Source organism: Grammomys surdaster, unplaced genomic scaffold, assembly GCF_004785775.1.
Source record: "Grammomys surdaster isolate TR1022 unplaced genomic scaffold, NIH_TR_1.0 126059, whole genome shotgun sequence".
Classification (NCBI taxonomy): Eukaryota; Metazoa; Chordata; class Mammalia; order Rodentia; family Muridae; genus Grammomys; species Grammomys surdaster.
The window spans coordinates 2,875,804-2,899,739 of NW_021620869.1; the positions used below are offsets into that span (position 1 = coordinate 2,875,804).

General features: G+C 45.0%; 1 protein-coding gene across 1 annotated transcript in view; it reads left to right on the forward strand.

The window, feature by feature from the left end:
* Ndufa10 (NADH:ubiquinone oxidoreductase subunit A10) overlaps positions 1–23,620 on the forward strand; it is a 35,233-nt gene extending 11,613 nt beyond the window's left edge. Inside the window, exons 6-10 of the mRNA XM_028755338.1 lie at positions 441–520; positions 1,267–1,321; positions 3,168–3,253; positions 10,479–10,587; positions 22,674–23,620. Of these exons, the coding sequence (XP_028611171.1) occupies positions 441–520; positions 1,267–1,321; positions 3,168–3,253; positions 10,479–10,587; positions 22,674–22,742 (399 nt within the window). The 3' untranslated portion in view covers positions 22,743–23,620. The remainder of the gene's footprint in view (positions 1–440; positions 521–1,266; positions 1,322–3,167; positions 3,254–10,478; positions 10,588–22,673) is intronic.
* Positions 23,621–23,936: the final 316 nt, after the last annotated feature.

Sequence of the window (23,936 nt, forward strand, 5' to 3'; positions counted from 1 at the left end):
CAGATCTTAGCTGGGGGGAAACTATCAAGTTTTAAATTCTGACTTGTCACTCTTAATTGAATTTTAAAATGTTTCAGAATTGTCTTCAAATGACAAGGGAAGCGAGAGAGTGAAAAGATTAGTGGGGTTGGTAAGGAAGGAATGCACTGAGGTGGAGAGAAGGTCCACAGTAGGGAGGCGGGGCATCCAGAGAGGGCGGGCCTCCAAGTCTCATGATGGGCGGGGTTGGGGGTGTGTCCCTTAATGTCTTCATTTGGTGAGGAGCAACCGAAAGACTGGGGTGGGGGTGGGGGTGTCCTCACTGCCTGTCTCCTTAAGCCCTTGCAGCTGGTAACTCTTTAGAAGAGTGCCTCCACTTGTGGTCATGTTTTACATATGTATATATATAAAAAAAAAAGAATCTGAACGCCTCCTGGGATGTTTTCTCTACTTTTGTTTAGCCACATGAAATGAAAGTCACCTCTGCCTATCTCCAGGACATCGAGAATGCCTACAAGAAAACCTTCCTCCCCCAAATGAGGTGAGCCCAGCACAGTGCTAATGTGTAAGACTCAAACTGCCCTGCAGAGGCTGGAGCCATACATCCCAGAGTGCTTTCTCTCCACTCATGGCCTCGCTGCAGAGCCAACAGGAGCCTTTTCAATTCAGGTTTTGTACATTTGTTTGGGTAGGGTTTTTTGTTTTTGTTTTTAATTTTCCTCTCCTGTTCTATCCTTAAAATTCTTGATGCTAAAAGTAAATCTGTGCTCCAGTCCATGACAAGTCTTAGCACTAGAGGTCCTGTGCATTCTTATTCAGGTAGTGGGTAGATATCTAGAAAAAACACTCAGCATGCCCGAGGAGGAAGGCCATGAATACATAGTCCCAGAGGTCCTTCGAGGGGGCATCCTTCAGCAAAGTTAGGGTCAGCATTACCAGATGAATCTCCCTCCATCCCTGTTGTGTTAGAGTGTGAGGGAACTGTGCTGTCCTCACTCCACATGGCTCTCTGGTCCTTGGCGTATTGTGTGTAACAGTTAGATTGTTTGAGACTGAAAAATCTTCAGGGTGTTGTTTAAATCCTCAAAGTCCTTAAAACTACAAATAAAAACAAAATGAAGTGAGTGATCTTTGTGTCACACTCTGGTTGTGTGAGTTCCAGGACATCCAGGTCACAGATGGTGGGGGACGCTTGTGTCAGAGCAAGGGGTTCTAGTGGCTGCTGGGCATTTGAGCAGACCTGCTCCCTGGAAATGCTGACCCTGTGCCTCTCGATCTGTCTTACAGTGAGATGTGCGAGGTGTTGGTGTACAGTTCCTGGGAAGCTGAAGACTCGACCAAGGTGGGGTGATGCCAGCCAGCGGCAGGTGCTTTTCAACTTGATGTACAGGGTTCCCCAGAGCACATGAGGAATTTGATTCCTACGAGTTGACAAGCATTGGCATTTCGTAATCAAATGGCAAAATCCACCCGAAGTACCCTGCTCATCAACCTCCCTGAGCTATGGAACTTTTGACTTTTCAAAAAATAGCTTTGTGTGTATGATCTTAAAATCATAAATAGCAAAGATGCAAAATGCCTTAGAACCTGTATCAAAAAACATGACAGAACCTTGTGTTAGTTCAGAGGAAAAGTTAGTTATTTAAAGAGATCTGTTTTCCTTAAGTCTGCATTTTGTGAAATTCCAGTTAATAACTCTGCATTTTATGAAATTCCAGTTAGTCTTGATAGAGTTTTCAGGGAACTTAATGAGTAACAACCAAGAAAATTCTGAAAAGGAGTAATTCAGGACATCTGCTTTCCCAAGTACAAAAGCGTATGCACTGTAAGGAAAAGATTGTGTCGTTAGTGCCAAAATAACAGATCATCCCGTCGCTGTGAGTTTGCTTTGGTTCACCAGACTGCAGAAACAGAACAGGAAGACTATCTTAGTTTGGCAGAGTTCCTTCAAGATAATAATAGTCAAAAAGTAAAATAAGAGGGAGTAAATCATTTCTTAAATGGCATTAAAGTAAATAAATACCCATTTGGTGAAAAAACAAAAACAAGTTCGAGGCCAGCCTGAACTACATAGTAAGTCAAGACCAGCCTGGGCTGCTTAGTGAGACCCTGTTAACAAAAACTAACTACCACCACCACCCCAGCCTGGAGTTCTGCCTTATGTTTCATTGTATATTCATTGTATCTAAAACTTCAATTACCTGCAAACAGACCTGGCCTAGTGAGGCTTGTTGTAATGCCAAAATTTGGGAAGCAGAGGCAGGAAGATTATTGCAAGTGTGAGGCAGCCTGATCTGTATAGTGAGTTCCAGGCTAGCCAAGGCTGCATAGCGAGACCCAGTCTTAGACAGAAATGAAGGTCAGCAAAGGGTTAGTAAACTATAAGAAGCATACAAATTCAGGACTTAAGTGCCAGCTCAGGCTCCTCCGACCTGCAGAAGGAGCTTGGAGAGCTGATGACTGTGAGCCACCTACATGCTCAGTTCCTCTGTACAGAGGGCAGGAGGAAAGGGACCTGGTGAGCTCTTCTACCAGGGAACAGCATTCTGCTCTCAGGAGGCTGTGTTCTAGTGTGGCTCTGTTGCTTCCTCCTATAAGCATTCTTTTGAGTTAGTTCCTGGTTTGTCCTACTTGGACTGAAAGGCTAGTTTCACTACCTTCCTGGACCAACACCAAGTTGTTCATATTCAGTTTCTTTTTGTGCCTTTTGATTGGTTTTTAGACATATGTTTAGATGATATATCTTAGAATAATGAACCTCTGACTTTTAAATGAGGTCGGAGCTGGGCATGTTCTGGAAGAACAGTGAATGTGAGAAGATTGCCTCTCTGAAAGACAGGACTAGAGGCCTGGGCTCTCCAGGAATATGTTGGTGTGCAGGTTCCTCTGCTTCTCTGTGTGGCTGTCTTCCCTTCCAGAAGGAACTTGTTTAGGAAGATAAGTACTCTGTCCTTAATGTTGGCTTTCCTCTCATCCTACCTTTCTTCCTGTCTTGGGACAGTTTCTGTTCCCTTGCTAATTTGGAATGTTGATGAGGCAGGGTCATGCTGAGCCCACTCAAGTCCCGCCATTTTATTCTTCTTGATCTGTATGTCGTCTTGGTTTGTGTGATCTGCCAAGACTTTGTGAACCTGCAGTGCTGCCTCATTCACATTCTGAGCTGGGGTTCTCTGTTTCTGTTGTTTTAGGTGGTAGAGGACATTGAATACCTTAACTACAACAAAGGGCCTTGGCTTAAACAGGATGATCGGACCTTTCACAACCTGCGGATGCTGTGAGTCGCTGGGAGAGCTTTTGGGGAGGGAACAAACTACTCCTGGGTGTACACTGCAGGGGTCTGCTGCATGCTGTAGAAGTAGACAGTTTTAAATAGTTAATGCTTCAACTGAGTTGTCAACTGCACCAGCCACAACTGAGGTGTTTGCCCTTTTCCTTCTGAGCAACTCTTGAGCTCTCTGGTGGGCTCAGTACATAGTGGTTTGTTGTTATTAATTCTGTCATTATTTTGCTTCTGCTCTGTGCCAGGTTTGGTTTTAGTTTGAAAGACTTTAGGATCAAATAAAATTTCTGCTCTCAGCAGAGACACATTATAGTGGGAGATACAAGCAAACTAGGGCATAGAACTATTGAGTTATAAAGGCCACTCCCAAGTCTGACTCCTGGTAACCTTCAGACACAGAGAGCTGAGTGCTGCTTCCTCAGGCCTTTTCTATACACCTTGCTCATTTAGCCCATCACTTACTTTCTTCCTTCCAGTTAAGACTGCTGGGAGCATCTTCCTGCCACATTCACAGCAAAGAACAAACTACTACAACAAAAATAGTCTCAGGAGCTTCCCAGCTAACTTAACACCACAGAGAACCTGGAGTTTCTGAGGTACCAGAGGCTATACAGCAGATAAAGAATATTGTTAGTTTCACTAAGGTAGAATATTTTCAGAATTCTGTTGAGACTTTCCTTGTCTCACATATGATTTAGGAATAAGTTGTTTGGTGTTGTATCTGGGGCTTTCCATCTACCATTCTCCTCCCTCATCCCCACACCCTGCTGTGATCTGCAAACATGCTGCCTATTTCTCTTCTTTCTCCTCCATTCAGGTGTCTTCTGGCTGGCATGCCTTTTGTCTTGGCTCATGGTCCATTGAGCAGATAGTGTGGGTTCTGCTGTGGGACAGGGAGTGCTGCGCCTGCCTATAAACAGAGCCGAGCATGTGGTGAATGGGTCATGTGTGCCCTCTGTTCTCCCAGGTCTGCACTGAGTCCTGTTGACTTTTGCCTTGTGTTTCGATAGTTATTAAATACATCTTCTAGTTAGGTAGTGCTCATCTGCATGTGCTTGCTGTTTTCCTTTGTTCTGAAATTTCCTCTGTCTGAAATGTTATATTAAAGATACTGTTGCTCTCAGAGGCATGGCATCTTTTTGTCCATTCTTTGACTTTTATTATCTCAATTTTAAGTCATTTTCCTATACAGCAAGTAGTTAGGTCTTGTTCTTTCATATTGTCTGACAGTTGAATCTTCTAAACTTGGATCTTTTACATTAAAATGAGCAGTACTATTGGAATCCATTTCTCCATGGTTTGTGCTTTCTACTTACTACATTGTTTTCTTTCTCCATCTCTGAATTTAACTGATCATTTAATATATTCTTAGTATCAGCATTTCATACTTTAGAAAAAAACCCTACATTTTCAGTTGCTGTGTTTTCCTATCATTCCTAGCTCATCTGTGTCCAGTGTCATTCCACAGGAGGGCAGGTGGCTGACAGCAGGGTGCACCCTCTGTCCCTTATAGTGTTGCTGGCATGGTTCCATTTTGCTGCAAGATATAATCTCTTAGTATATTGTAACATCATCTAAGAAATGTGCAGTTAGCCTACTTTAGCCACAACATCAGCCAAGTTTTTGTTGTTGTTGTTGCTGTTGCTGTTGCTGTTGTTGTTTAAATATTGTGACTGTGCTGAGTATGTGGAGACTTTTCCTTCTCAGTATTCTTCAAGCATTGTGGTGTGACAGCTGTGTCCACAGTGAGGATTACTGAAAGTGTGTGGCTGGAAAGATGGAGGCTGTGTGACATTACTGTGCTTTTTATGTCCTTAGAGTTTGCTATCCACAGGGTCTCTGGAATCATCCCTTGTGGATACCGTGGCATACCTATAACTACTTAAAATGGAGTCATACATTCAGTTCCCTTGAAGAGGTAGGGGTGTGTGTGTGTGTGTGTGTGTGTGTGTGTGTGTGTGTGTGTGTTGTTAGATTGGTTTATAGAATGCTGTTGTGATAATCCAGGAATAGCTATTTCACACTGAAGGGGCTGAGACTCTGGCAGGGGTTCAGTCCATGAGGCTGGATCTCCCTATCTGGTCCTAACTGGTCCTATCTGGTGCTGAAGGCCTGGAGGATTCCTAGAGTCTTAAGTATACATTAGAATACCGAAGAAGTTGGTGCTAATATTGGTGCATGAATAGTGCAACAGCAGGATAGACAGACTTGCTAGCAAAAATGAGGACAAGCAGGCTGGAAGCAGTTACCTCCTTCTGTAGCCCTGACCATCCTGCCAAAATACTGTCCACAGCCCATAAATCAATATACAGACACTCACACATCTGGCTATTCCTCTTTCCAAGTAAAATGTACAACCATGTATGCTGCCCATAGTTGTGCTCACTGTGAAGAGTTCCCTCCCCTTCAGGGTTCTCCAGAAGGTAGTATGTGCTTTGAATCAGCATTCAGTATGTAGTGCTGCTTCTCCTATAGCCAGTCTAGGTATCAGAGTGTGGAAATAAGAATGATTCCGTTTACTGTCACCCCAAGTATCCCAGTAAGAAATTTTTTGCTTCCTGATTCTATGGCCTTATACCCTGCTGTTCTAGAAGTTTGGATCCTAGAGAGTGGGCTCTTGCTGTGAAGAACTTGATCATGTTTTATTTGTTTTGTTTTAAGGAATGTGGAAGGCTTTGGTGTTTTGGATTAGTAAAGTAGTTGAATTTTGTAAGGAGAACTTAGTGGACTTTTCTAATAGGAACTTGAAAGTCAGTAGCACTGAGGGTCATACTCATGTATGGACTTTACCAACAACTAGGTTGTGATATCTTGGCAAAGAATCTGGCTGTCTTCTGCCTTTGTCCTGAGAACTTGCCTGAAGTTAATTAAGTAATAGACTAATCTCTTTGGCAGAGGAAATTTCAAGAGAGTATACCATTGAGTCTGTGGTTTGGTTATTATTGATAATCCATATATAATTCTACACTAAGAAAGAGCAAATGGAACAGAAAGAAATAACAACATAAATAATTGGGAGAAAAAAGCACTAGGAAGTTTAATGTTTTCAGCCAAGGCATCTCGGTCAAGAGAGGCTTTAATTATTTAAATAGATTAGTTTAAGGAGAGTCCACCTGTTTCTCATTGGAGGAATAAGCTGCCCAGGACACAAGACCTTGTCCTGCTAAGCTTCCACTTTATGAGGAAGCTTGAGTGGTTTTTCTAGAAAGCTTCACCATACCAATGTGGTCAAAGGCAAAGAGGGGCCATCCCAAGCTGGTATCTGAACTTGGCAGTGTGAGGGGCTATCCCAAGCTGGCTGCTGAGCTTGGCAGTGTTATCTAAATGGTATTGGATCTAGAGGCACAAAATACACAAGAATTGAGGAGTCAGGAATTCTTCTGTGGTTTCAGAGAGCTATGAGTCCAGGCAGCATGTGGCAGGGAAGTCCTGCATGAAGGCTGGCCCTAAGAGGACAAGAGGCCAAAAAGATAGTTGCATGAAGCTGAGAAAGTAAAGGCTGGTTTGCAGTGGAGACCTCAGATGTTGGAGATGCCGTGAGATGTCTGTCAGGAAGAACTCCAGAAGTGGAGCTGCTGCGGTGCTCTGAGCCTATGCCAGTCTTGCCCTGCTCTGTCATGTGCTTGGGGTTGAGTCTGAGGCTGTAATGGTAAGTTAGGCCCCTCCGTTCATGCTAACCTTCACTTCTCCCTTAAGTCTAGTCTGAAGGTTGATGTACTCCATTGTGGTTTCTCTCCTGACCCTGCTGTCTCTGCCGTGGTGGTTAGACGTCCTCATCTTGGATCTCTGCTTCTGGTCAGTTACTAACTGTTTTCCAGTACACCTCCAGAGGTTGGTCTGTTTTGCTTGCTTGTTTTTAAGTTAAGAGAGTTCCTGTTTCCCCTTTATGAAGAGTGCTCCCAGGCACTGACATTTCTGTTCTGCATTGGCTCAGGAACTGCAGCCTCTGTCCTGGTCTAGCACCTGGTGATCTGAAGCCCAGTGTTGAACTTCATTTCTTCACAGCCTGTGCAGTCACCACTGCCTTGTTACCACCATGACACCTCCTCTTAATGCTGGGGGTCTGTCACACAAATGTCTTGTAATCTTTGCTTTTTATGCTCAGTTCTCCTGGGCAGAATGTATGAGTTAGCATTCGGGAAAGAGACTGTCTAAGACCCAAACAGACTCACTGAGACTGAGAAGTATTTCTGGCTTTTGACCTCCCACAGATAATACCATATCATTTTCTAAATGTGATCTGAAACACGTGTTGATCTGACCCATGCTTAAAAATCATAATTTTGGTAATTACTTAGTTATATGGTTATCAGGGTATAGAGCTGTGTATCCTGTAATTTTCCCAGAGTTTGTGAGTTACAACATCCAATTAATTGCTTTTATTTCATTTACTGTGGCTTTGTCCTTTCCCTGTGTTGTATTCCTCCTCAGTTTCATAAGTTTTCAATGGTAATTGTGTTGACCTTAATTTCTTGAGTGAAAATTATGATCTGTTTTCTGAGACAATTACTGTAAACATGCCACTTGCCAGTTATACTTATTTGGTCCAGAACTTGACCAAATTATTGCTTTAGAACATTTCTGTTTAATTTCAGTTACATTTGTCAGTGCACGCACCCCCCTACCCAACCACCCAGCCCCACCTGCTGCCCATGAGGTTCACTGCAGCTGCTGGAAGTTTCCAGACAGAGATCTAGTTCTGTGGCGATGGATGCAAGTTCTCCACATGGTTTCAGGCAGAAGGACAGTTCAGGAGGAAGTAAATTAACCTGTGGAAGGTGGGAGAAAAGTGGGATCTCTCCTATTGGAGAAATATTCAGTCATAAAACCTTAGTTGCTGTTGTACTCTTTTCTGTTGTCCTGTCTCAGTGCTTTTGGTTAAAGCTGTCTCTCCATGGTACTAACCAGCTGGTGAGACTTCATCTCATCATAGTTGGACACTGGTGTGGCAGGAACATTGTTCTCAGCTGGGTTTTTCCATCTGCAGTATCTAACCAAGTATGCATTGTGTAAGCAGAACTCCTTATTGGCTTTGTGTTCTGAGTCATAAAAGGCTTCCCAGTGCCTTTAGTTTTTCATTATCTCTGATCAAGGAGGTTATCTCTAGCTTATCTGACAAGTATTTACTGGAGGTGTGCTGTGTCTCTTCTCATCTTCTGAGCTCTGCCAAGAGTTGTTTCTCCAGGTTTAAGTAAGGTACAGAATGGAGTACTTTTAAAGCCTTCTTGTTCTTTTTCTGGGAAGTGTGTAAATTGTAATTTTGGATAGATGGCGCTGTTGTTCTATATTTTACATACTTCCAGAACACCTCTCTTTGATATTTGTTAACATTTACCATGTACTTCATTTTTAGTTGAAATATTTTGTTACCACTTCAACAGAATTAAACACTAGCAGGTACAGAATAATCCTGTGTGTTACAGTAGACAGCTGTGTGTGCATACGCTGCTGGCATAGTCAGTCATGAAGAGTTGTCCCTGTGGAGAGGGAGGTCTTGAAAGTAGTGCTGAAGTTGGGCTTTGGCACGGTGGAATTTCATCTAATAGCTAATCAGAGCAAGCTTACAGAGCACAGCTACTGAGTCCTCTACAGACTTTACTGTTTGCATGCTTGAACTATTTTTAAATGTTTTCATTTCTTTTGGCAGAAAAAACCAACTGGATAGGATATGAAAGCTAAGAAATGCAATCTTAATCTTCTCCTGTGTCTAGTATGGCCACTTACCTAAACAAGTGCAAACCCACTCCGGAGGACTGGCAAGCAGGGCTATCTGAACAGCTGTGCTTGGGGGATTTGAAGCCCTGGATCATTGTGGGAGTGGCTCCTTTGTGCTACAGTAGGCTGTGATCTTCCTGCCACCCACAAAGTTGAGCCTGACACAGTCCTCATTTCCCTGTGGTTTCTTTTGGAAGCGTGAACCGTGGACCCACACACCATGCATTCCTCTTGGGTTGTTCTAGTTCTGTGGGGACTGGCTGTCTGCAAGTTTACATAGCAAGCCTGGACACTTCCTAGGTCTAACCACAGGAGCCAGATACAGTAACAGAATCTACACTTGGAAATGCAAGCAAGAAGCACCTTCTGTTGCCTTTACAACTTAGGTGTAGCTAAGTATCTGTTGAAAATAATTACTTTGGTTTTTGAGCCTGTAACAATAAGAAAAATTTTAGTGCCTTTTTCCCCTCAGACATTTGTCTCATCAGGTAGCCCAGGTTGGACTCAAACTTGTGGCAGTTCCTTTTCCTTAGCTTCCCAAGTATTAGGGTTTCTAGCATTCATGGATTTCAAGCCTGCATGACTATGCCCAGATTTAATTTAAAAAAAAGAAAAAGAAAAAATGAAGGGTTTGTCTCTTTAAGCATAGTGATTTTGCTGAGCCTAACTTTGAAGAGAATGAGCTGTAACAGTTGTATAAACATTCTTGACTCAGCAGGGTAGAAGATTATAGTTGGTATTATTAGTACCAGAAATGAAGCTGACCCATGACGAATATGGCCCCATGTGCTACCTATCGAGTTCCACGTGGTCCTGTCACTTTGCTTTCTACAAGCATTGGTACCTGTGGAAAGGCACGACAGTGCCTCCCCACTGGCATTGATGTTACATCTGTCTAATGAGGGCATAGTGTGCAGACCGTGGGGACCTACCATCTGCTGGTAGATTTCTCTCTGCTATTGTGTGAAGCACACATTGGCTCCATTTTTCCATTTCCCAAACCTTTCATCCAGAGCTCACTATGTGAAGGCATCAGGGCTTCACAGAACTCCCTCAGTTCTGGAGCTGTTTCAGCAGAATGGCTACATGGCCCCAGAGATCTTCAAAAGAAGTGATGCTTTGAACATGCCTGCTTGTGAATAGCGTTTATCTTAGTTAATGGTGGTTTTTTGTTGTTGTTGTTGTTTTGGTTTCGCTTTTTTTGTTTGGTTGGGTTTTTTGTTGTTACTGTTTTAAGATTTATTTATTTTTATGTACATTGGTATTTTGCCTGCATTTATGTCTGTGTGAAGGTGACAGATCCCCTGGAACTGGAGTTCTAGACAGTTGTGAATTGCTGTGCAGTTGCTGGAAATTGAACCCAGATCCTCTGGAAGAACAGCCAGTGCTCTTAACTGCTGAGCCATCTCTGCAGTCCCTATAGATATGTGAAGAGCTAAGAATGTTTGCCTAATGGTATTTATTTTGATGGCTTGTTGAAATTCATGTTTGTCTTACTTTTCAGGGTTCAGGATAAGACAGAAGTGCTAAATTACACAACCATCCCGGTCTACCTCCCAGAAATCACTATTGGAGCTCATCAGGGCAGCCGGATCTACGACAGCTTCAGAAAGGTGAGCCCTGCCAGGGGGGCAAAGTCAGGGACACATGTGGCCACTAAGCCACCTCTGTGAAGAATGAATCTGCTGTCCCCCTCATTTCTAGTGATAAAGCAGTGAGCCCTCAGGCACACAATGGACCCAGTGTCTTGATGGACACATATCTTCCATTCTTTAGCTAATAGCTCTGGTTCTTCACAGTGACATCTGATGTCACCTTACTCCTCACTGCATCTCTAAGGCTTACATTTGTGAGGCCTTACATTTCTATGGAATGTCCTCCAACCAAGTGGTACGTTGTGGCAGGGATGGTGGAGCTCATGCAGTCATGGAAACTGCAGCTACCCCTCCTCATACCTTCCTCTGGTTTACACTTCTTCTTCACAAGTCTTTTGTTCCTCCATTGCTGTTATTTCCAGCCATGTAGGCAGGGTCAGGGGCCTAACAAGACCAGTAGCTTGTACCAAGCAGCATCCTGGAGTGGGAAATGTCCTCTGTCCATGGTCTGCTGTAGCATGTTGGTTATTGGAAAGTGTGAAATTATTGCCTGGAAGTGAACACGTGGGTCTGCATCCGAAGACAGCTGCCTGAACTGTCAGTTGAGCAGCAGAGGCTGCAGACCACTGGAGCTTTGATTAAGGGTTCAATGTGGTCAATTGTTTCCCCCACCCCCTCCCTTACTTGAAAGACTCAACATTTTCTTTTAAACAAGTTCTTTGGGCCTTTTTGAAAATAATTGTATTCACCATATACATTTGAGAGCACAGCCATAAGGTATCTCCTTACCATGGTCTGTGTCTGAACTGAGATCTTACCTGAGTGGATACAGCTGCTCCTTATGGCCTCCAGGTCCACAGACTCTCTGCCTCCCTCTGCCATAAATAGCCTCATTCAGGTCCAGCTTTCTCTCTGTCAGCTTCAGGAGGACGGGCTACAGCATTGCTGGACCTGCCTCCCTCTGTCAGCCTTGGCCTCATTGGTAGTGCAGGTATGTGGTTAGCGGGGTGGTTAGTACTTCCCTTCTTGTGCCTTTGACATTACCGTCTGTACCCTATCCACAGAGCTTGCCTTCAAGTTTCTTCTCATGAGTATTGCTCCAGCACCTTAGACTGTCTTCAGCTAGTATTTGCTCAGGATTTATTTTCTGTTCCCTTTCACGTCAGCCTCTTTCTGGTTACCTGAAGGTATTAAAACAAACAAAACACACACACAAAAAAAAAATAAAAATAAAAAAATAAAACCCTCTAATTATTCTGAGTATTTGTAATATTTATCCAGTTACATTGGAAGAAGTACTTACATAGGTTGTCTCATAGTGTTTTCTGACCTGTCCTATTTATATTTCACCTTTTGGAGATTACATTTTTTTCTGTTTTTCATGTATGTCCCTCTGTTTGCCAACTGGTCATCATTCTGTTACTAGTTGACCACTATAGTGATTAACCTGGTAATTAAAATGGTCGTCTTTGATATATTTGAGTCTAATGCTGGTAGTTTTCCTGTTGTAGGCAGTGTAAAGTCACAGGCTGTGTTGAGCCCTGTTTGCCCAACTCCTCCTGTGGGCTGTTGTGATGATGTGTCTTAATTCTCCGTACATTTCAAGTCCCTCAAGTCACTATGGGGACTGTGGAGACAGTATTGACTAAAGACTGGGAAAGTGCCCTAACACTTACCCTGCTATGGTTCACTCTTTTTGTCGCTCCGCTTCTGCTTAGGATCATTCCTAGGAAGAATAATTTACTGCAACAAATTAAAGTGATCTTTATTTGATCTTCATTTTTATTTTGTTTTTAAATTTGTTTGGGGGAAATACTTCAAACTTTTTAAAATGATAATCTCTTCTAATATCAAGCTGTGTGTAGGTTCCATAAGGTCTGATGTATTTCCAGCCTTCCTGCTTTCCTATAGATTTCATCCCTACTGTGTGCATTGCTTCCAGAAGCTCTGTTTGGTGCCTTGCTGCTGCTGCTCATGAGACTTAGGGAGACCCCAGAATGCTGACTGTAAGCCCACCTGCTCCGTACATTAACACCATAAAACACAGCCGCTGCCTGCCTTGATTCCCGTGAGTGGAGGGCAGTCTGTGCCGTCTGCCTCTGCTCATATGGGAGAGCGGGGTTTGTCTGAGCCAGCTAGTGAGCCACTCATAGGGAGATGGTTTTAGTGAGCTTGACACCATCATCATCATTGTGTTTTTAAGGTTTTCTGTGTTCTAATAATCTTCTGGATGGTGTCTTGTCAACTTGACTCAAGCTTGAGAAGAAGGAACTGCAATTGAAAAATGACCCTACCAGATGGCCTGTGGGGCATTTTCTTAATTAACAATTAATATGGAAGGGCCCAGCCCACTGTGAGTGGCACTACCTCTAGGCAAGTGGTCCTGGATGGTGTAAGAGAGTAGGCTGAGCAAGCCATGGGGAGTAAGCCAGTAAGCAAGATTCCTCCATTTCCTGTGCCCCTGTTCCTGCCCTGACTTCCCCAGTGATGGACTACAAACTGGAAGATGAAAGAAACCCCTAGCTCCTCAAGTTGCTTCTGGTAATAGTGTTGTATCAGTTCAATAGAGACCTAAGACTGAATATCAAAGAGCGCCCATGCATTGGACGTGTGGATTTACTTAAATGTTAGAAATGTTAAAGATTTTAAACAAATAATTGGAGGAGTCTTTTTTTCTTTTTAATTTCTGAGTGTTTTTTAAAAAGCAACTTTAGTTTTGAAGAACAGTGTTGTATGTCTAGGACGCTGTGTGGCTGGTGGAGGGTTCCCTCACCTACATTGCTTTCCATGTCACCAGCTTTCAGTCCATCTAGGCCTGGACACTGGGTGCTAACTGAAGCTGTCACCTAGCTCTCCTTAGCGTGTCACTGCTGTGCCAGGACCCCATCTAGACTTCATGGCACAGATGGTCTCTGCAGCTCTTCTCGCAGTGCAGTCTCTGGTGGGCATTGGTGAGGTAGTAAGGGTTGGAGTGAGTGCTCAGAACTGCCATCGAGGACCCCAACCCTGATTACCTGGAGCCTTTCTCTGCAGAGTTGCTCTATGTCTTTCTTTCAAAAGTACTGTATATTTTTCAGGCTTCCTCTTTGTTGACTTAAGAACTGTGTGATCATTTAGAGGAATGTTTTGTTTGTTTATCTTTTAAGGAAACTAAGATGCTTTTATTTTAAAAAGATGGCTTGAAATGAAGCATGGCAATAGGTACAATGACTTTCTTCTCAGAGACAGAATTTTCTTTGCTATTAAAGACAGCAAAAATCATCACAAAATCTCCCACTGGAAATCGCTTTGTGGATGATTCAGAGATGAATGCATCAGGCCCCTCACTCCATTTCCCACCAGCTATTGACAGCTGCGGCTCTCACAAAGGCACTGCCTGGGAAGCAGAACTGTTTTCCAGCCACTGTGCTCAAACCTCAGACAACTCTGACGTAGTGGTCTGCTTATACTGTATTGGCAAACACGACTGTCATTGCTGTTTGGGAGCCAGCACTGCTTCACGCACTCCTGGGATGTGCAGAAATGCCCGCAGCCAGCTAGTGGGTCCGCCCAAGCACTTCAGAACAAGGATGCCAAGACCCCATGTCATGAGGAGCAAGGAGGCTAGTGATAAGATGGTGGTGCAGGAGCTGTGCACCTTGGGTATTCTGGGAAGGTCAAGGAGGGAAGCTCAGGGTGCTTCTTAATGACTGCATGGCGTCTGCAGTGAACCTTGAGAAAGTGTTATTAAAGAAAGTGTTTACGTGAACGGGTAGGCAAAGGTGAGTGCCAGTGCGAGTGGGAAGAGGAGTCACAGGAGACTTAGGAAGAGGACAAAATGGAGACTAGGACAGGGGTCAGCAGCTGGCCGGGCCACACTGCACAGAAGCATAGCTGTTTCACTGGGGCCATGGGGCTTAGACTATCACTGTCATTTCAGCGGACTTTCTAGTAGTTGGGGTTTTTTTTTTTTTTTTTGTAGCTGCAATTAAATACGTGACAAAAACAATATCGGAAGAATAACTTATTTCCTGGGAGTTTCAGGGAGATGTCCATACAGGCAAGGGAGATGAGGTGGGCAGTTAAGCTGAGGAAGGAGTAAAAACAGATATCACCCTAAAGACTTGCCCACAGTGGTCACTGTCTCCTGCTTCCCCAGCTCCTACTTTTCTCCACCTCCCAAGCACCTTGTCATCCTAAACGTCCGTCCACTCACAGTTAGAGCCCTCCTGCTCTCATTGTCTCTGAAAACACAGGCACCCAGAGGTCGTTCTCAATCCATAGCACATCTCAGCACTCGTGGCCTCTGCATTTGTCCTTAGCACAGTCTTTGATATCTGTTAGCAGCCACCTTCGGAGGGGCCTTGTCAGATGGTGGATCTCACTGGGGGAGCATGGGTTCAGAACTATCACCATTGGGTATGCACCTGTAGTCTCTAACTTCTGGAATTTGTCAGTTCAGCACGGTTGGGTAAGGTCCCATGAGTCCCCCCACTATCCATGGTTGACTGTTGACATGCCTACTCTTGTAAAGCACAGTGCAGCCAACCATAGCTGCCGTGAGAGCATGTTTTCAGTCATGCCCTGAAGATTTTGCAGCCCTTTTCCTTTCTTCCCACTTTTACATTCTTTGAGTTCCCTCTTCCACAGTGCTTTCTAATTAAGCCTTAGAGGAGGTGTATAAACATCCTCAGCTATCACTTATTCTTAGCACCTTGAGCAGACATGAGTCTGCATTCATTGTTAGTCACTCACAAAGAAGCGTCTCGGAGTCAGTAGTGGCATTTATCTAAGAGCATAAGCCTTCAGTATTTAGTAGGTTAGTGTCCTGTCAGACAACAGTAGTATAGTGTCCCAGCCATAAGTTTGGGAGCAAAGGTGTGTGTGTGTGTGTCTGTGTGTACACATATATTACCTCCTGTGGAGCAGGCCTCAATTCTATTCCAAGAGTTGTACATTACCTACAATAGTACTGCCACTATTGTACTTGTAAGCACATCTTGTCTCACAAGTTGTGTTTATAGTTGTAGCATTCACAGCTGTAAGAACTGATGCCGTCTCTCACCCTTTAGTCTGTATAGCACCTTCTCACTGGGAAAGCTGTCCATAGGGAAAAAGCAGCTGGCCAACTTCTAGCTTGATCTCTCTGTATTTTGCAACCAAGATGCACAATGCCTTAACATTTAGTTCTGGTGGGTAACCAAGAAGAATGCTGGAAATCTAGACTGGGGTCTCCATGACCAATAGCTTGTAAGGAAAGATTTTACATTTGCCACTGGGATTTTTGTTTAGGCAGCCTGTGGAATAAAAGAAAATATCTGGCAACTGTACATCTGACAAGACTAACATTTAGATTGTGCAAAGAACTTTTAAAAAGAAGAAAAGGAAAGAAGCTTCAAGAAAACAGTTTGATTTTAAAATGGGCTTTGGAACTGGATAGAGAGTTCTCAAAATAAAAAATATTAATGGCTAATAAATACTTTAGAAAGTATTCAACATAATTAAGCCATCAGAGAAATGCAAACTGAAACCACTTTGAAATTCTGTCTCACCCCAATCAGAAATCATGGCTATTATCCAGAAATCAGATGATAGCAGATGCTGTCGAGGTTATGAGGAAAGAACTCTTATTCACTGTTGGTGGGAGTGTGGACTGGTACATCACTATGGAAATCAGTGTGGAGGTTCCACAAAAAGCAACATGTAGACTAACCATATGACCCAGCTCTACCACCCTGGGTATAGACCCAAAGGACATTACATTCTACTACGAAGATACTGGCCCCTCAGTGTTCATTGCTGCTCTTGACACAGTGGCCAGGAATCAGCCTTCTGAATATCTTGTCAACAGCTGAATGGCTTTAAAAACTATGTATACAAAATGGAATTGTACTCAGATGTGGGGAAAAAATGAAATTTGCAGGTAAATGGATAGAACTAGAAAACAGGTGACCAGGGCCAAGAAAGCAAACACCACATGTTCTCTCTCATATACGGATCCATCTTAGACTCTTTAGAGCTGTGTAACTTGGAACATATGTAGAAGCCAGGAACTAGAAAGGAGCCATTGGTGACCCCTTAATGGAGGGTGTCTGGTAGAGCATAGGTGATAGGAACATAGATGGAATAAGGAAGACAGGGTATGGGATGAAAGAGTTAACAAAGACAATGGACTTAAGAAAAAAAATCAAGACCTCCTATTTTGTAAGCCAATTAGAAAACAAGCTTAAACGGGGAGAGAGGAGAGGTCTCCTCCATGGCTGTAATGTTTCTAGAAGCAGTGTTGAGGCAATGGATTGGAAGAAAAGATACAGTAAACTACCATTTAAGGATCTGCTTCTGTCTTCTTTCTGAGCTGTCATGTTAGGTGTACTCCATTTTCTTGTTTGGACCCAGGTTTTGCCTGCCTAACTGAACAGTTTTTACATATGGGTCCAATGGTGACAAATTCCAGTGGCTAGCTTTCTAAAAAAAGCTATTTACTTCAACTCAATCTGAGAGGTATTTTCAACTGATACAAGCTTCTAGCTGGATCATTCTTACAACACATGGCAGGTTCTCTGTCCCTCATACCTGCCTTGTTTCTAGTGAGAAGTCTAGTCATTCTTGGTCTTGGTGCCCTTGTTGCCTTCTATCTCTGGCTACTTTCAGGATTTCTGCAGCCCTTTTACTGCTTGCTTTCAGGAGTTTCATTGTGATGTGCCTCTGTGGTTTCTCTCTGTATCCTGCAGAGGTTTGCGGAGTTTCTCGGTGCAGTAGCTATATTTTTCAAAGCATTTGGAAAAGGTTTAGCCATTACTTTTGAGGATTTGGGGGACTCTTTTTGTACATGCACTAGACGGAGGTTCTCATGGGTCCTTGAAACTGTTTTGGCCTTTTTCTTTCTACTTTATTTGGAGTCGGTTTACTTTATTTATTCTTAGGTCTTCATGCTCTCTTCTATGCTGTTAAGAAATGAGCTGGTGTTCCATTGTGTTCATTTGGCTCTTCAAGGAAACAGAAAACACAGAAGTGTTGAAGCAACAGCAAGGAAGTGTTGGGAGAGAGGTAGACTGGAAGGGGCAGGGGGCTGGAGGCATGCCTGAGCAAGGAGAACAGATCCAGGAGATGTGATCCAGGCTAGAGAGGGTGCCTCTGGGAAAAGCCTGTGGCCACAAAGCAGACTGGCACTACTCTGCACCAGCATTGACAGTGAGGGTGTGGCTTGCCATGGGCAGTGAATCCCAAGGGCTAGTCCTTCATAGCCCCACATAGCACATGTGCATGACTCCTACGCCCATCCGGTAGAACTGTACTTCAGGAATCTTATTGTTACACTCAGAACTCCTGCCTGGTCCTTTCTGTTTTCCAGTTCTCCCTTATTTCTGTCATCTGTCATTTTGTTCCCAGAACATACCAAGCACTTTCCTAATAGATGCTTTAATATCCCTGTTCACTAATTCATTGTCTTCGTCATTTCAGAGTCAGCCTGATTTTCCCTCTGGTTTAGGGTCATATTTTCCACTTGCACATGTCTGGAAATGTATCACTGGCTGCAATACATTGTGAGTTTCATGGTTTGGAATGCTAGATTTTGTTCTATTCTGAGACAAATGTTAGAAGTTTTCTGGCTGCAGTGCAGTTACATGCACATCAGCATTAAGCCTGCCAGCACTGAATTCCAGCTCTCCAGTGCCTCTAGCATCCCTTCTTGGGGTACAATATGGCCTGAGATCCCTGTGCTTGTGTGTGAGGAGGAGCTGCTGGGAACCCACAGCCTTTTGTCAGTAGCCATGGATTCATTCTGCTCACAGTTCCTGGAGGCTCTTTGTCCAGCCTAGCATGGACGTTGTCTTCAGCCAAAGACCAGTGGCCCTGTAACAAATTTTGGAGCTCTTTCTCTGCCTAGACTTTCTACACTTTGGCTTGTTCAAAGTCAGATAGGGTGTAGGTCTCAGCTTTCCAGCTGGGAAGCTACTGGTACTTGATGATAGTTAGTCTGGCAGGTCTCAAGTTCTCAGGCCCCAATACTGTAGTCCAGGGCCTGGAGGCTGCTGTGTTACAAATTGACCCAAGTCCAGTATATGGTCAGTACAGGGTGTGGGGGTCCATGCTGAAGACTGAATTCTACACTCAAACTGGCTGTGGCTGTAGAGGAGCCACTTTTTACGACTCAGAACCCCATTCCTTCATGTTACTTGAATCCAGGCCTCAGTCGCTTCACTTGGTATACACAAGATGACAGTTGCCACTGCATCTCAAGCGCCCAGTAGGACCATGGTGAAAACACCACTGCCGACTTGTACACAGTGGGTAGGGGTGCCTTGTTTGCAGTAACAGTCAGTGGACCAGGGGTGAAGTGAAGCCAGTTTGCTGATCCCAGTGAAGGTCCTAGAAGACCAAGATTATGGTTCGATTTTTAAGGAAAGACGGTGCTGAGTCTACGCCCTTGCCTAAGCCTCCGCACAGTAATCCAGACCAGCTCTTCCATACTGTCGAGTTAAACCCATGGCGGGGGTGCTTTCCACACCTGCTCTTCAGGCTGATTTGCTTCAGCAAGCAGTTCTGTTTCTGGGAGTTTATCCTATGCACGCAGCAAGGGGAAACATTGTAAGGTGGAATGGGGGCTGGAAACAGCAGGGCTCAGCAGCACAGGTCCACCCTCAGACTGGGCTGAGTAGATGAGTCGTCTAGGGACTTGAGTGGAGGACCCACTCCAGAGTTGGGAGACTGAGATCTCTCTTGTACTTGTGTTTGAGGAGGGGCTGGTTCTTGCTCTGTAGATGGAATAGCTAGCTGTGTGCTTCAGGCAAGTGACTTACTCCATTTGAAAACAGAAGTATGTGTGCATCCTGTAGCATCGAAGAGGCACAGCAGAGTGTCCTGAGCTGCTGGGGCCCTCCTCTGAGGCAGCTGGATCTTGGGCTTCCTCTGCAACCTCCCAAAGAACTAATTGATTAGATTCAGCATGGCCTCCAGCCTACAGACAAGCACACAGTTAGATACTGGGAATTTAGGAGGCTTTTATGTTTGTTCAAGTGCTGTGCTTTCTCCCAGAAACCTGAGGACAGAGCACTCCTCACTGGATTTTGTAGGCCAAGTAAATGGCCCAAAGAATTCCAGAGAGTGGCTTTTGTGAAGCAGTTAGGAGACATTGGTGAGGCTCAGCAGGTTGGTGGTCTTCAGCTAGTTTTTATTTGCTGTAGTTTAAAATTCAGGACAATGGTGGTTGAAGGTCCCAGGCCATGCTGGCCAACTGGCCACTGGTGTAATCCAGACCTCAGTAGCTTCACTTAGTATATACAAGATGACAGTTGCCACTGCCTCTCAAGCTCCCAACTGGACCTTGGTGAAGCCGCCACAGTCAACTTGCACACAATGGGTAGGGGTGCCTTGTTTGCAGTGACAGTCAGTGTAGGTATAATCCTCTAAAGGGTGTATGTATTCTGTTCATCAGACATAGTTGTGAGGATTTGTTCAACAAATGAGAAGTGACCTCCTCAGCTGGATGGCAGTTGGAGAAGCTCTGTGTTTCGGTGGCTGTTCTGCCTGGGCTTCTCCCACACACTGTACCTGTGTGTCTTGCCTGAGGCCATTCTAGACACACCACCTTCTCTGCAGGCAAGCTTCTTGCTGCTACCTCTGCCCTCGTGCCGTGTACTGATAGACTGCCCTTGTGGCTGTGTAGTGCATCCTCCTGCCATGATAGACAGGCCTCACTTGTCAGGAGTTCTTTCTGAGCTCTGTGGCTGTGCATACCTGGGCTCTTGTCTGTGCCATCAGCTAGGGAAGGACAAAGCTGCTGACAGAGGGAGGCTGAGCTCTCCATCCTTCCAGCCCAGTGACAGCTCCAGAGGCTCTCCCATGGCTTCCTTGCTTCCAGAGTAGTTTTCTTGCTGATGTTTCTTCAGGCCTGGGCATTTCAGTGGCTTCCCAAGGCCTAACCTTGTCTGCGTCCTCCATGCCCCCAGCCCTTTGCTGGCTCCCTTACCTGCCTGTACTTCCCAGGTATGGTAAGGTCACACTCCCTTTATGTATTCCTTCCAAACCAAGGCCCTGGGGACCATGGCCTCTTTTTTTGTTTTTTCTTAAAAAGGAAAAAATAAACTCAGTACAGGACAGGAAACCACAGTACACATCTCTGAATACATGGTTACCCACACAACAGACTGCTGAAACTCACAAAGATGATCTGAAGGAGTTACAATAATGAATTCTGAAAAAAATCTATCCCCCAGAAGGTTCAGATGGATATATTGCAAAATAAACCATTGACTGAAAAACTTTTCAGAATTTTTCTTTGGTTCTTAAATTAATATTAGCTAAGACACCAAAAGAAGAAGTTAGTTCCTCAAATATTTTGAGTATTGGTGATCTTGTGGGAGCCATCAGTTAATAAGTATAGAAAATTCATGAGTAATTCAATAGCTTTTTTCTTTTCATTGATTCTTCGTGAGTTTCGCATCATGCCCCCAGTCCCACTCGTCCCCTCTTATGTACCCAGTCTTCAGTCTTGCAGCCTCCCTGTTGCGGTTAATAGTAAAAACGGTGGCACCCAATCTGGCTTGTTGTTAACGGGGCTGCCATGTTCCCAACTAGGCAAGGCCTGAGGCCATGAGCAGCAGCATGCTTCCACCACTGCTCAGCTCAGGCCGAAGCACCGACCCGGGCACCCACGAGATGCTTGGCTGAGCCCAGACCATCCAGCCATCCACGTGGTACCCAGTAGAAATGATACTCTAAAGCATAATTAATATCCAATGGCGTTATATAGTTAGAAATGCTCAGTTAACAGTTTGCCCACACAATTAGAGTTGTTTCCCAATATCTAACCTTATGATATAAATCGTTAACCCAGGACTGCCCTGGACCCGTGCACGGTTCTCCATGGCTCCTACATCTCTCCTCCCTCTCTTAGTTCCTCCTCCTCCTTCTCCTCTACCTCTCCTCACTCCGCCTACCTCTCATACACCTCTATCGCCGGGCTTTATACAAGTGTAGTGGGAAGATATCCTGCTACACCTCCCCCCAAAACGAAACACACAAAGACAACAACAACAAAAAGCATAGAAACGTCTTATCATGGAAGCTGTAGTGTGTCACAGTTTGTCCCACAGTATGTCCCTCTGTCCACACATCTTCACTTGTAAATGTCCATTGCAGTGAGTCGGTGGTCTCAGGAGAGCTGGTCCTGCCACTCACTGTCGTGAGGTGATGTGGGGGTGGAGGTTATGCCTGTTTCACTTCTGCCCCTCACCATCTGTAGCAGTGGGGAGAGCTAGACCCTGGGGTCATGAAAGTGGGACAGCTAGCCCTGCTCCCTCACTGGCTGTATCACTGGGGAGAGGGAGGAGTTAAACTGTAGCTCCCTTGGGCATTCCAGTGGAGCTGGCCCGAGATGGCAAAGGCACTGGTGAGCCAGTCTCTCACAGGCTGCACACTCGGGAGAGCCGAGCTTGACTGCGCAGCGCAGTAGAGCTGGCTGTGCTGGTAAGCTGGTGCCAAAGGCTTGAGAGCAGGAGAGCTCGCTCGGTGGTGCGGACAAAGGGGAGTTGATGGGCTGACAGCCCGGCTGCTACCCAAGCCCAAACTCAGGCTCTGAATTCGCCCACCCCTAAGTCCATATCATCTGCCATTGGTTGGGGTACATGAAAAGGCCAGTCCTGGTGTTCCACAGCTGCAGAATCTCCATGATTCAGGGCAATAGCAGGATAACCAGGAGGAGTCCTGATGAGTCCATATGGATGGTGTCACAGAAGCCAGAGAGCTCCGACTGTGGCCTCTCAGAATGAGTTCATCGCTGGTTCCCAAAGCTAACCTAATGTCTCATTCACACCAGTCACGCAGGCAGTCAGGGCTTAAGAACAAGGCATTTTCTGGGCCCAGCTTCCTCCACCAACTATCACTGAGTGCCCCTGGTTTCTTGTCCCTCCTGCTCATCATACAAAATAAAAAAATCAGCTAGGGGGTCTGTCTCTATCTGGATCTCTGTCCTGAACAGGACTTCTGTGGGCAAGGCTGCTTCATTACAATGGATCCCTGTTCCCGGGTGTCCCTGGTACTGGATGGGTGGTAACTGACCAACTCTGGGGGTCGGGAAAGTGGTCTTTTCTCTAAACAGTGTTTTAATGCCTTCTCCCCAACAGCTGCCAGGCCGCATGTACGCCCCTGGGTACAATGCCGAAGTGGGGGACAAGTGGATCTGGCTGAAGTGAATGGTCCCCTCTGCCTAGCTGTGTCACATGAAGATATCTGCTCTGCCCAACTCTGTGAGCTCCAGAGCCTTACAAGACAGCAGGAAAAAAGCAAATGATCAAGAAATTGCCAGAAAAAAAAAATGATCTAACAAAAAGAGTCTGACCCATACCTAGTCAAAGTTGAAAGAATTAGCTTCCGCTGAAAAGGTTCTGGAACCTTCTAGTGTTGGTTTGGAATCATCTGGGGAAAAAAACAAAACAAAGTTGCTTTCAGCTGGTCTGCTGAAAGCCCAGCTCCCACTGGAAGCCCCATCGTGTCCCAGTGCTGTTTCCTTGAGCCCTCCCAACTTGAAGAAACAAAGCCGCTCTGTAGCTCCTCCTCCTGTGTCTGCATGGCACACCTGTGCCTGGTGGCTGAGGATGCTCAGCCCTCCCCTCCAGCCCGCCCCTCTAGCCCTCCCCTGCAGTTTGGGTCTCCCACAGTGTTGAAGCATGTTTCTGAAGCATTTGTTCTTTTAACAGCACATTTGAGCAAAAAGGGAAAGAAGAATGACCACAGACTAGCAGAACTGTGTCTTAGAGCAGGCTCACTCCTTGGCCGCCCACGGGGCCTCCATACTCTTATCTCTGAAGGGCAAGAGCATAGAATATGGGTACAGATGCCGTTATCCAAAATAAGGGTGCCAGTCCCAAGTGAAAAGAGCAGTGGCGTCTTACTGTTCACCTGTATGGAACCTGGGGGAGTAATCCTTATGAACTGGTGTCAGCCTGCATTGCTGTTCCGGAGTTCCTTTAAGTTGTCTGTCCTAAGCTATGAGTTTGTACTGAGACCCTGCTGTGACTCCTCTGAGCACATGTAACTTACATTTAACTTAATTAAAACTTAATGAAATTTAGCACTCAGTTCCCTAGTAGCACTGGGCTCCATTCAGGCATGCACAGAACATGGTTGGGAGCAGGTCAATATTAAACAGTACAGAAGAGAACACTTTGATCTTCCAGAAAAGCTGGCCTTACTGCTGTTGCCACCTACCTGCCTGCTGCCCCTCCCCCTCCCCTTCTGAAGTGGGCCAGCTCTGGAATTTGGTGGTTTGAGTAGCTTGTAAGCCCCTTGAGAGGGTTAAAGAGAAAGAAAGCGTCTTTATCTTGGCTCTACCTACTGTCCCTGGCTGGATGGCACTGCTGCCCCTGAAAACCCACATAGCAGGCATG